This window comes from Callithrix jacchus, chromosome 3, assembly GCF_049354715.1.
Source record: "Callithrix jacchus isolate 240 chromosome 3, calJac240_pri, whole genome shotgun sequence".
Classification (NCBI taxonomy): domain Eukaryota; kingdom Metazoa; phylum Chordata; class Mammalia; order Primates; family Cebidae; genus Callithrix; species Callithrix jacchus.
Genome location: NC_133504.1, coordinates 116,435,900 through 116,448,998, shown reverse-complemented (window position 1 = coordinate 116,448,998; position 13,099 = coordinate 116,435,900). Strand labels below are relative to the sequence as shown.

Below are 13,099 nucleotides of genomic sequence, written 5' to 3'. Positions count from 1 at the left end.
ACCACCACACCCCCACCCTGGGCCTGTAAAAACCCGAGACCCTAGCAGGCAGACACACAAGTAGCTGGACATTGTGAGGAACACATTGGCAGCAGAAGATGCAAGCAGCTGGTGGTGGAGAAGACACTGAGGAGAGCATATATTATGTTAACAGTACAGATGTGGGAAGATATTATATAATTCAATGTTTAGCTTTTAATGTCAAACCTCTGACCTATGAACCTTTCCAATCTAATCACTACTTAATAATAATGTCATAAAATAACAAGAACTAGAAAATAATTTTGTTGGTAGGTAATGAATTAATTTAAAATGTCTGGAGACCACAGGTAATGCAGTTATTCGACACCAGATATCATTTACTTGTAGCCAATCTGTCTGCTTACCAATTTTTAAAAAAATCTGCAAGAAAAGTAACAAAGCTAAGTTATACACCCAGGGGCCCCACAAAACTTAATGTTTTTAAAAATATATAAAGGATTAAAAAGAAGACATATGGAAGGCAAAATATATAAAAAAAGGATAACTAAAAGGAGTAATTCTCAAGTCCTTTATAGAGCAAGATACGCATTCTGAGCTCAGCTCGTGTTTTGCACATGAATAATATGAAATAGCACAGTGAAATATTTTAATACGAACACAAAGTAATAGAAAATTTTAATTGAAATGTGCCACTGCTAGGCACAAAATTATCTATTTTATTCATATAATTAGGCATCAGCCTGTATATGTAGGAATATATTATATGCATCAGCCCAACAAACCCGTTACATTCCCATGGCTCTAGGCGTCGGCCAAACCTTCTTTATGTTTGTCTGGGGACACAAGAAACATCTTCAGTCCTTTACCAATAACCATGATGTCCTAATGATAAGAATTCCAATGCCTTTATACCTTATCCCTCATCATGGGAAGGTACAAAGAAGGCCTAAGCTTTCCTCTGAAACAAACCCAACCACACAAAACCAAGCATATCTCAGATATCCTGGTTTGTAAAATCTAGCCTAATATCAAGTATAATGAAGGGTCTCAAATGATTCTTGGACCATAAAAGGAAGAGAAAAATGTGCTTGCAAACCCCAGAACAAAAAGGTATACATTCCGCATTTCTCATTAAAAATACCTTGTTAACAATTTTGATTGTATTATACTATTTCTTGGGCTGCTTTTTGCCTATTAAAGTATCTCAAATGCTTAAAATACAAATCTAATCCTATTCTAGTTTTGTTCAAAAATACTCATAGAATAGCAAAAGTTGTAAATCTGAAAAATCTCTAGATCATGTTTAAAGTCCCAACTCTCTCAAAGAGGGGACTGAGATCCACCTGGAAGGTGGCAAACCCAACTAACTATATAAAGCCTACCGGTGCTTCTTTTATTTTAATGCATTTTTTTTAACCATACTATGGTTCAGTTCCTTATTCTATTAAATAATGGGAGAGAAAAAGAACAGTCACTATATATCTGCCAGTATAAAAAATGAAAGGCAATAAAGCAGAATGACGGTAGTGAGAATTCTGAGCCACAAAGATTTGGTGTACAAGAGATGAAGTACAGAGGACTTGGAACAGATGACAGCGGCTTTCCATATAACGCATGTGGCTTTCTTCAAGTAAAGCCAATTTCCTTCAGACTTGGGCAGCAATGAGAAGAACGAGACCCACCTTAAAGACTTCCATCTGTCTTTCTCTATATGATTTTCAGGTCCTTCACTTTCATAAGAAGCCAAGTAGAGAGCTACAATCAACCAAAAGAAAGTGCATTAACATTAAAGCTTTCTCCTGACATATTATCTACCACCATCCATCCCTTGTTCAACTTGAGCCAAACCCCATAGCAAAATACTTTTCAAAATATCAAATCATGACCAAGAAGCTTTAACACAGAATATCACTTTGCCTCTGATGGACTATCTCAATGAAATCCCAAGGGCTTTTAGGCTAAAAGGCACTTAATTACCTAAGAATGTATGAGGCAAAAAGAGCTTATAAAATGCAAGTAATATGATACTATCATACACTCAGACTTATGTTCTTTACAAAGAAAGGGGTGGGAGTTGTTTCCTGATAGTCTGAGTTGTTTTGCTCTTTTGTTTTTTAAACCCTTTACTGGGTAAAAAGCCAGGTTCTCTAGGCCAATTTTCTATCATTCTAATATTTTCCTTCCTATTTAAAGCAGAAAGACTCTTCATTTAAAAATTCAAATGTTTGTTATTAATCCTTTTTACACAGAGATTAAAAACAATCAAATCCCCTCTGGCATAGGTGATATAAATTCAAAATGTCCTCCTGGCTGGGTGTAGTGGCATAATCTCAGCACTTTGAGAGGCTAAGTTGGGCAAACTGCATGAGCCCAGTAGTTGGAGACCAGCCTGGGAAACATGGTGAAACCCTGTCTCTACAAGACATTAAAAAAAAAAAAAGGCCAAGCACTGTGGCTCATGCCTGTGATTCCAGCACTTTGGGAGGCCAAGGCAAGCAGATCACCTGAGGTCAGGAGTTGGAGACCAGCCTGACCAACATGGGGAAACCCCATCTCTACTAAAAGTACAAAATTAGCTGGGCATGGTGACATGCACTTGTAATCCCAGCTACTTGGGAGGCTGAGGCAGGAGAATCACTTGACCCCGGGGGTGTGGAGGTTGTGGTGAGCTGAGATTGCACCATTGCACTCCAAGCCTGGGCAACAAGGGCAAAACTCCATCTCAAAAAAAGAAAAAAAAAAATCAACTGAGCATGGTGGTGCATGCCTGTACTCCCAGCTATCTGGAAGGCTAAAGTGGGAGGACTACTTGAGCCCAGGACGTTTAGGCTGCAGCGAGCTGTGATTGTGCCATTGCATTCCAGCCTGGGTGACAGAGTGAGTTGCTGTCTCAAAAAAAAAAGTTCTTCAGTCATTATTGTAAACACTATCAATCTACTATGAGAAATTGTTAATAGGTGCTATTAATTTCTATAATATTAGGATATATTATAAATCAAAATCTATTTTATGAGGAGACTTCTGATGATTTTTTTCTGTATCTATTCAATCACTTTTTCTGCTTCAACTCCCTACTGTTTTAACAGGTCAAAACGTTCCAGTACTTTTTTCAACAGCAGGGTATAGCAATTTACTATCTTTGTTTTTTTTTTTCTTCAAATTACATTGACTATCAACATAACACAAAATACCTTGTCTATTCAAGTAAGCCCAAACAAGAAAAAAAAAAATCTTTGATAACCCCATTTGTGCCCATAACTTTGTAGATGTGGTATTATAAAGAATGCTTAAACACAGAAACATACTGTTCATAGGTGAATATTAAGTACAAATATTTTAGGGACAAATCATACATTTTCTGTGAAATAGAAAATTCTTAACATGGAACAGATCGGAGAACAGGCCTAATTAATATATGAGTAACCAAGTATTTCTATACTAATTTCCTAAATAAAGGATTTGGGGATGTTAATGGTAGCTCCCATTGAATGGCCTTACCATCTTCACTGAAGACTGGTACTGTGAGTAGATACTGCAAGATCTTCCGGTCTCTCTCAAATGGACACTCCACTTGTTTCCATGTCATAAATTCACTCACTTGTTTGGCCAGTTCCCAAAATTTCTGGAAGGTAATTATAAAGAAGAATATAAAGGTGATCATAAAAAAATTATGAACTTGGGAGAGGCAATTTCATTTGAAATGATTCCTTTTTTTTTTTTTTTTTCCGTAAAGAGACAGTGTTTCATTCTGTCACCAAAGCTGGAATATAGCTCACTGCAACCTCAAACTCCTGGGCTCAAGCAGTCCTCCAGCCTTAGCCTCCCAAGCAGCAGGGACTACAGGTGCAAACCACCACAACTAGCTAATATTTCAATTTTTTGTAGAGATAGGGTCTCACTATTACCCAGGCTGGTTTCAAACTCCTGGCCTCAAGCACTGGTATACAGGGTGAGTCACTGCAGCCAGTTCCTTTCTGGTATTTAATCTTCTGAATTATATGTTTTTTTAAATTTAATAAAAGTATATTTGTGAGGTATAAATATTTACTCAAATTCCCCCAAATAGTAATAATCATCATCATAATGGTGCAGCTGTTCTCTTCTACTTGCTATTGTTAATTTCCTGCAAAATAATATAAAAATAGATAATTTGTACTGAAACTGCAGAACTGGCTTTGGCTGCCTGGCCTGGAATGCAGTGTTGGAAAAGCTGCCCCATCCTTGTGCTCGAATTTTTGTATCCTACTTTATCACACTCACCTCAAAATTGACATGGCCATTGGGAAGGCGGTTGGCACAACCCTCATTGAGGAAATAAATATCTTTGATTAAGAGACTGAAGAATGGTATCACAATCTAGAGGAAACAAAAGATACTGGTTTGTCTGTGCAAACAAATATTTAGCCTCACATAAAAGAATACATGAGATAAATGAACAACATTAACTTCTGATTATACGATAGGCCACAAATAATTAAGGGTCAGTGTTTTGTTTCTTACACAACTGCAGTTTCTTCCCTTACATTATTTTGCTTACAATACAACTGCTATTTTTAACCAAAGGACAGCAAGGACAAGTATTCATTGAGAAGTGAATAGGTTAGTACTTCTATTACAATTTTTCTTAATTTTTCTTAATGCAGTAGTATGCAATAAAATCTGAAAGCTCTAGCTCTTATAAAAGAAAAAATATACCTAAAAGAACTCTGGCCTTCATTTAGCAACCCCTCAGCAAAATGTTATGGAATATCTATCACTGCAGGCACCAATTTTTATTTTTTTAGAGACAAGGTCTTGCTCTGTCACCCTGGTTGGAGGGCGTTGGTGCAATTACGCCTCACTGGAGCCTTGAACTCTTGGGCTCAAGTGATCCTCTAGTCTCAGCCTAAGCAGCTGGGACTACAGACATGTACCACCACACCCAGCTAATTTTTTTAAATTTTCTGTAGAGAAAGAGTCTCATTATGTTGCCCAGGCTAGTCTTGAACTCCTGGGGTCAAGCAATCCTCATCTCACCTCCCAAAGTGCCCAGATTACAGGCATGAGCCACCAAGCCCATCCATGTACCAGTATTTTAAGATGCATGACCTATCTCCCTGCTAGAAGCTGTACTACTTATTATTACATGTCTACATTTAAGATAAACTTCTTTTTAGATGGATATTTTATTTATTCTTGAAGATGTTCCTCAAGATAATGTGAGAGCTCAAGGTTTTAGAATAGTTGCTACAAACTTTCTACTGTAAACCTGTCCTGTGTATGACAGAACAAGTTAGCACCTGCTCTCATGGGAAATCACCTAAGAAGTACCTTGCACAATATGTTTTGAGACAAATGTGCCCTAGGTGAAGGAGGAAATATGAATGTATAAATTAAAATTAATGGTTGTTTAAAAACAATAAACCTTTAAAAATACTTTCCCATCTGAATTCTTTGGCTTGATGAGATGGCATTTAATTAATTAACCTAAAGGAATAATCTCTCAGTAAGTACCCCAAATCATACTAAACCCATAAGAAACAGAGATAAAGGCTTACATACAGTAATTTTCATTTTCTCTCAAATTTCAGCATATTTTTGAAGACTCTAAATTTCCTACAATGTAAAAATGCACTAAACACTGATCGTGTGCCTATCTTGTTTTCCCAAGGTCAGATCTTTGAAGTTTCCTAAGCTTATGACTCAGGTGGTACACTTCTATATAAAGTGAACAGGAAATCATACATTTGGGCTCCCAAACAAAAATATTAAGTACCTATTCCCTTCTAAGGGAAAAATCAGATTTTCCCCAAAGTCGTTTAAAAAACAAGTTTTGATTACTTTCATTTCATTGATTTCTGAAAACAACCAAAATGCATCTTCAGTTTCTACACCTCACGTAAATATACTTTTAATCATTTATTATCTTTGAAAGTCTCTAAAGGCACATTAGTAAAGATCTTATTACCTGTCCTTCTAATATGATTGTCTATTTTCCATTATGTTAGAACTAAACAGCATAGTAACAATAATAAAAGTACAATTGAACCTTGCCTCCGTGAAAGACTATTTGTGAATGGGAATGCTGGACTTTGGATGCTGCCAGACAACAGCAAAAAATTTGGCTTCAGAATTTACTGGTGGTAGAAGCTAGGAGCTGGCAAACTGTGGCCCTCAGGCCCCTGTTTTATGACCTAGGAACTACACATTTTACATTCGTAAGTAGCTAAAAAGTCTAAAAAGTATTTCAAGATGCATGAAAATTATATGAAATTCAAATGACAGCGGCCATAGAGCTTTACTGGAAGACAGCCATACTCATTCATCTCCATACTATCTACGTCTGCCTCCGTGCTACTGTATCCAAGGTGAATATGCACTTGTAGGATAATAAGGATACATCATCATAAGACAGCCCCAGGGAAATAGAAAATTATAATCAAGATGTAATATCTGTATATTGTAGCAGCTTTTAAACAAGAACTTTATTTCTGTATTCCATTCTTTGGTGCTGAGCTGTGAGATCATGTGGTGTTTCTTACTGATATTTAAACTTCTCATAAAATCACACCATGTGCCTAGAGCTGGATTATAAATTCTAGGTGGCAGAGGGATACCTTACATGATTTTTGCATTCAGGGTGCCTGCAAGATGCTCCACTATTGACTATCTCAATCACTCGTTCATTGAAATAGAAATAAAATAATCTTACTTAGTTATAACTTCTAAAATATTGTGTTTACTGTTCTGTTCCTTATGCCCATATGCAAGAAAGAAGTCTCACAAGTTTCAACTTGTCATTTATTCATGGATAACTGCCTTCAGATCTGTAGCCCCTATACAAATCTAATATGGTGAAAAATCAGATTTTAAGGACTTCAAATTTTCATGAGCTAAGTGAATGTACACATTATTAGTAGGAGAAAACAGAAGTTTATTTTCCTGAAGATCTTGTCAATGATGTTTTTAGTGGGAGAGAACTCCTCAAGTAATAATATTTTCGAATTTCCTTTCAAAATATTCTTAATTTGGAAACCCAGCTACCATACCATAAGGGTTTTACCAGTCCCACACCTAGAATTGAATGCTGGTAAACAGGACCGAGTAAGTTCACAGGAGCAGAACTGAAATGGCAAGAGGATTGAAAGCCATGTAATCATATGAGGAATGGTTAAAAATCTGGAGACACGAGTACCCACAAAAAAACCCCCAGCTATTTAAAGAACATTTAAGCACTGCTGTGTGGAAAACATATTTGATTTGTTCTATATTAGGTACCCAGAGTTGTGCCACTTTGACCACACAACTTGAGATTTAAAAGAATACCAAAGATTCTATTACTCTAGTTAGGTAGCCAGCAACCCTGCAAAATAGTAAATTACTTTGGAATAAAGTAAGTCCTCCTTTAACTTGAAAGAGAAAAAAGAATCTCAATTTTCTCGAATAAAAGATGGATTTAACTAGAAATGCTTTCATTCTTAGCCTTTGAGACCAACTGCATAAAGAGATGGCTTTTTTTAAAATAGCTGTGATTTTTTTTTTTTTTATTTTACTTTAAGTTCCGGGATACATGTACAAAATGTGCAGGTTGGTTACATAGGTATACATGTGTCATGGTGGTTTGCTGCACCTATCAACCCGTCATCTAGGTTTTAAACCCCATCTGCATTAGGTATTTATCCTAATGCTCTCCCTCCTCTTTCCCTCAGCCTCCTACTGGCCACAGTTATGTGCTGTTCTCCTCCCTGTGTCCATGTGTTCTCATTGTTCAGCTCCCACTTATAAGTGAGAACATGTGGTGTTTGGTTTTCCATTCCTGTGCTAGTTTGCTGAGGATGATGGCTTCTAGCTTCATCCATGTTCCCGCAAAGGACATGATCTCATTCCATTTTATGGCTGCATAGTATTCCATGGTATATATGTACCACATTTTCTTTATTCAGTCTATTATTGATGGGCATTTCAACTGGTTCCATGTGTTTGCTATTGTAAATACTGCTACAGTAAACATATATGGGCATGTGTCTTTATAGCAGAATGATTTATATCCCTTTGGGTAGATACTCAGTAATGAGATTGCTGAGTCAAATAGTATTTCTAAATCTAGATCGTTGAGAAATAGCCACACTGTCTTCCACAATTATGTAATTATGTTGAACTTATTTACATTCCCACCAATAGTGTAAAAGTATTTCTTTTTCTCCACAGCCTCACCAGCATCTATTGTTTCTTGACTTTTTAATAATTGAATGGTTGTGATTTCATTTGTTTTATGAACTACAGAAGAAAATTTATATGTTCATGTAGAATCTGTTTAAAACAAAACTAAACTAAAGCAGATACAATTTATTAAATGATGTAAAGGGTGAATACTTGGGACTTTTTCTAGAAAAAAAAAATCTTGGAATTCCACAACTGAGATATTTTGGAGGGGTTGCACTTAAAAATTTCTTTGGCCAACGGTGCAGCTCCCTACTCACAGATATGACTGCACAGCCTCCTCACTGAGGCAGAGCCCACCAAGCCCTCACTTGAAGCCCATGCAGAGAAAGCCTTGCCTGCTCTGCATCACAGAGAAGGGGAATGAGGCCACGTACAGCCCCTTCAGTGGACTTACTCATCAGTGTGCTGCGATCCTCCCACATGTGCTCATTGTCTGAAGCTTTAAAGACCTCGTATTAGATTTTTTTCTCAGTCTAATCACAAAAGTACTGGGATTGGGCAAGTAAAACTTAAAAGCTGGCAAACGCTATACGGCTACAGTAAGACTATCACCTCTGCTTCATACCCTCTCTGATCCTGTAAGTTTCTTTATTTAAAGAAAAAAAGTTGAAGTATTTACAATATCCCTCAAACATTATTAGAACCGCTATTTCAAATCTGATTGAAAACCACACTAGCATTTGCTGAAGGTGGGGTTTTGTGTTTATTTTTCTTTAGATCATTGAGGCTGAAGCTTTTTCAGGGGAAGTGATTGGGAAGCTGTGAAATGTTTTTTTACCTCATTTTATTTTATTTGTGGAAGATATAGTTTAAGTTAAAAGATGGATGGAATCTAAACCAAAAATAACCTCCATCAAGCAACCTTCATCAACCCAGTTACCATAACCAAGTATTCACTTCTCAAATAACATGACAGATGTTGAAACAGCTTATCCTTCCTCTGTAAGGAAATTTGACAAAAAAAAGTGCCAAGAAACAACCCTCAGAATCAAGAATATGGTAGATGCAAGATGGTACTAACTTGTTTAAGAGCAGGATAGAGTGAGAAAGGACCATTAATTTCTCAGACATTACCCCTGTACTTTTTCTGCTACCCCCGTAATCCAATTAGTAACTGCACGCCTAATGCTATAGCAACTAACCTACTTTCTGAAAATAAATGACTTAACCATGGGAGGTAAGCTAATTCTTTTAAGAGAAAAGGTTACATTAAGTCAGCTACCTTGCAGAGCTGAAATGTCTATTTTCCATTAAACTAAATTACTCTCTAATGCTATTAGTCATCTTAACATATGACTTAATGTATTGCTTGAAACACAATTAAGAGGCACTACAGAGTAATTATTTAAGTATTGTAATAATAAGACAGCAATATCCAGTCTAACAAACTTTCTGGTAGCATTCTCCTCTGTGTGGCAAGTGTTATCATATCTAGAATATACATGTCTCTCTCTTAAATCTCAACAAGTAAAAAAACTTCCTTCCGTATAGTTCACACAGCATTTCACCATAAAACACAGCAACTCTACCATAAGAAAGACACTACCTTAAGTGCATACCTTTTCTCTGCTACTATGAGCAGTTAAAGACCTTTGGGCGGCTCCACGAAGAGCCGTTCGATAATTATAGAAATTGCTTGAAGGGTCCATCTGATGCTACAGATAAAAGAGAGAAGAATATTAACTTCTTTATTTATTGTAAACTTCTGTATCACACATTTAGCTGTATATAAAATTCAAAATAAGTTAGGAAACTCAGTAGGAATATGATTTATCCTTCTCATATACACAAATGCAAATGACACACATTACACAAGTGTTTTCTTTCCTGAGTTTTGGTGTAATTATGCAAGCTGATGTCAGCTTCATTAATGTTAAACCTAAACCACATTCTTCTAGGCTAATTGTTGAGCTTAGATGTAAAACTTATAAGAGTCAAACACCAGCATCAGAAACATTTCCTGGTTGCATCTGAAGGTCAAGGGGCCCGTTGATGGTTAGCCATGTATGGTGACCCAACCCTCTGTAGTGACAAATCATACACAAAAAAATCGAAGCACACAGGTTTGCAAGAAGGAAAATAAATGAATTAGGTAGTATGAATAGCTCATATATAATATATATAATGATAATTTCCAATTTGGGAGAAAATTTGGGAAAGTACACTTCCTTATTATCTCCAAAGCTAGTGATTCAAAGCACTGACACACCGAAGTAGTGCTGAGATGAATGTGATTCAAATACACAAATTCTTGTATACAATTTTGTTTTTTTTTTGAGACAGGGTCTCACTTTGTCACCCAGGCTGTAGTGCAGTGGTGTGATCTTGGCTCACTGCAGCTTCCACCTTCCAGCCTCAAGTAATTCTCCTGCCTCAGCCCTGCAAGTAGCTGGGACTACAGGCATGTGCCACCACGCCTGACTAATTTTTTTGTATTTTCATAGAGATGGGGTTTTGCCATGTTGCCCAGGCTGGTCTTGAACTCCTGAGCTCAGGTGATCCTCCTGCCTCAGTCTCCCAAAGTGCTAGGATTACAGGCATAAGCCACTGCACCTGGCCCAAAATTCTTACTATCCTCAGAATTATAAGGGAAGGGCTTTTCTTCACAGGTCAGCTAAATTTGCTAAAAAGATGATGAATAAATGTTACTATAGGGATAGGGAACTCTTGAAGATAATGAAGCTAATAGGCTCACAGTGAAGTAAAACTCTCAACTGCTTAGGACCAAAATTCCATTCTGGCATTTAAGGTGATGTGACTGACAGGTCACTATTTCCCCAGTCGATTAACCTTCAGAATGGACATCTCTATCTATAAAACAACTAGTACAAAACCTGATCAATTTTCCCCTCCAATTCTACCCACTTTCCTTTCCCTTGGTCTGTAAGGATAGATGGGCTTTTTCCTCTGATGGAGAGGCAAGACACATAAAAGAATCCCACTTTCCAAGTATAAAGTGTTACTTACAGAAAAACATCAGCTTTACATACCTCAAGAATGTCAAATTTTGCAGTCTTCACTTTGGCCCAAGTTTTTTTTAGTCGAGAAACTGGGCTCATATTCATACCAGCTTCCCATTTGAAATGGAGGGGGAGAAAAAAGGAAAATTGAAAGAGAGAAATAAGAAAAACCATAAACATATACTTCTAAAAAGCATTCATTACTAAGTGAGAATTCTAAAATTAGTAAGTAACAAACTCCAATTTTATAACTTTTTTTTTTTGCAAATTCTCCCTGAGTCGAGAAACAGCATAAATGCTATCATTTACTCTGTACAGAGGTGAACAGATTTTCTCTATAAAGGGAAAGATAGTAAGCATTTCAGACTTTGCAGTCCATATAGTCTGTCATCGCTACAAGACACTATCACTGTGGTGCAAAAATATCCACAGTTCAGTTATGTAGGTAACTACACAAACAAATGGTTATGGCTGTGTTCCGATGAAACTTTATTAATGTGCACTGAAATCTGAATTAATCTTACAGTCACATTAGAAACCTTAATACTATTCTTTTAATTTTTTTTGATCATTCAAAAAGATAAAAACCATTCTTAGCTTACTGGCCATAAAGAAATCAGTGCTGGGCCATATTTGACCCACAGATTGTAGTTTGCTGACCCTTGACCTAGAAACTAATGTGTCAACCATGCTTTGTGTACATTATCTCATATATCCCCTCAACATTCCTACAAGAATATGCTAAAGTTTCAGGGAGTAAGAAATTTTCCCAAGGATATCCAGTTAACAGGTAACAGAGATGGAAGCTCACATGGAGCTAACACCATAATCCACACTCACTCCAACACGCCATGCTGCCTCTCCTGAATGATACTTTATGTACTATAACTATTCAGAAAAATATTACAGGGGCTGTTGTATAGAAAAGGAACCCACACTAGCCTAAATGAGTACATATACCAATTCCATGCCACCCAACATTCATATTTTAAGGACTAGAATTGGAAGATTTCTTCCTGAGGTACAATTTACATACAAAAAATATACAGATCTTAAACACATAATTGGATGAATTTTGACTAATGTGTAAGACCGTGTATCACCACTCCAATCAAGATACAGTAGCACATTTCATAATCCCAGAAAGCTTATTTGGACCCTCTTCTGGTCAAGCTCCACACCTCCCCACCACCACAGAAATCAGTGGCTGCCTAAAACCACCAATTCTTTTTGTCTATCCTAGAACTTCGGATCCATGAAATCATACTGTACCTACTCTTGTGTCTGGCTTATTTTGCACAACATGATTCTGAAATTCATCCATGTTTCTTATATGTATCAATTGTTCATTTTTATTGCTGAATAGTATTTCGTTATATTAATATGCCACAATTTATTTAGCCATTCATTTGTAAATGGGCATTTGGATTGTTTCCAATTTTGGGCAATCATGAATAAAGCTCAGTTCTGTTACAAATCTTCCTGTGGACATGTGTTTGCATTTTTATGGAGTAAATAGGTGTGTGCAGTATCTGCATTACAAGGTAGAAATGTTTAACCTTGTAAGAAACCACTGAACAGTTTTCCAAAGAAGTAGTACCATTTTACACTCTTGCCAGTAATGTGTAATAAAAGCCCCACTTGTTCCACGTCTTCAACACTACTTGGTGTAACCAGTTTATAAAATTTCCTTCATTCAAGCGTGTGAAATGATGTTAATATTTTGCTTTAATTTGTATTTCTCTGATGACTAATGGTGTGGAACTCCATTTCAGATACTCATTAGCCATTATTTACAGTATCTTCTTGCATGGCATATCTGTTTCAGTCTTTTGCCTTTTTTTCACTGGGTTATTTGTCTTTTTATTGATTTGCAGGATTCTTTGAAGATTCTGGATACAAGTTATTTGTCAGCTCTATGTATTACAAGTATTTTCTCCAATGCTATGGCTTGC

General features: G+C 36.6%; 1 protein-coding gene across 34 annotated transcripts in view; it reads right to left on the bottom strand.

The window, feature by feature from the left end:
• Positions 1 to 13,099, bottom strand: part of RASGEF1B (RasGEF domain family member 1B) — a 655,029-nt gene that overhangs the window by 3,166 nt on the left and 638,764 nt on the right. For all 34 annotated transcript variants that reach the window (XM_078366979.1, XM_078366986.1, XM_078366987.1 and 31 more), the window contains 5 exons: positions 11,175 to 11,254; positions 9,744 to 9,839; positions 4,243 to 4,338; positions 3,481 to 3,604; positions 1,665 to 1,737 (listed from right to left, as the gene is read on the bottom strand). In XM_078366979.1, coding sequence (XP_078223105.1) covers positions 1,665 to 1,737; positions 3,481 to 3,604; positions 4,243 to 4,338; positions 9,744 to 9,839; positions 11,175 to 11,254 — 469 coding nt within the window. The remainder of the gene's footprint in view (positions 1 to 1,664; positions 1,738 to 3,480; positions 3,605 to 4,242; positions 4,339 to 9,743; positions 9,840 to 11,174; positions 11,255 to 13,099) is intronic.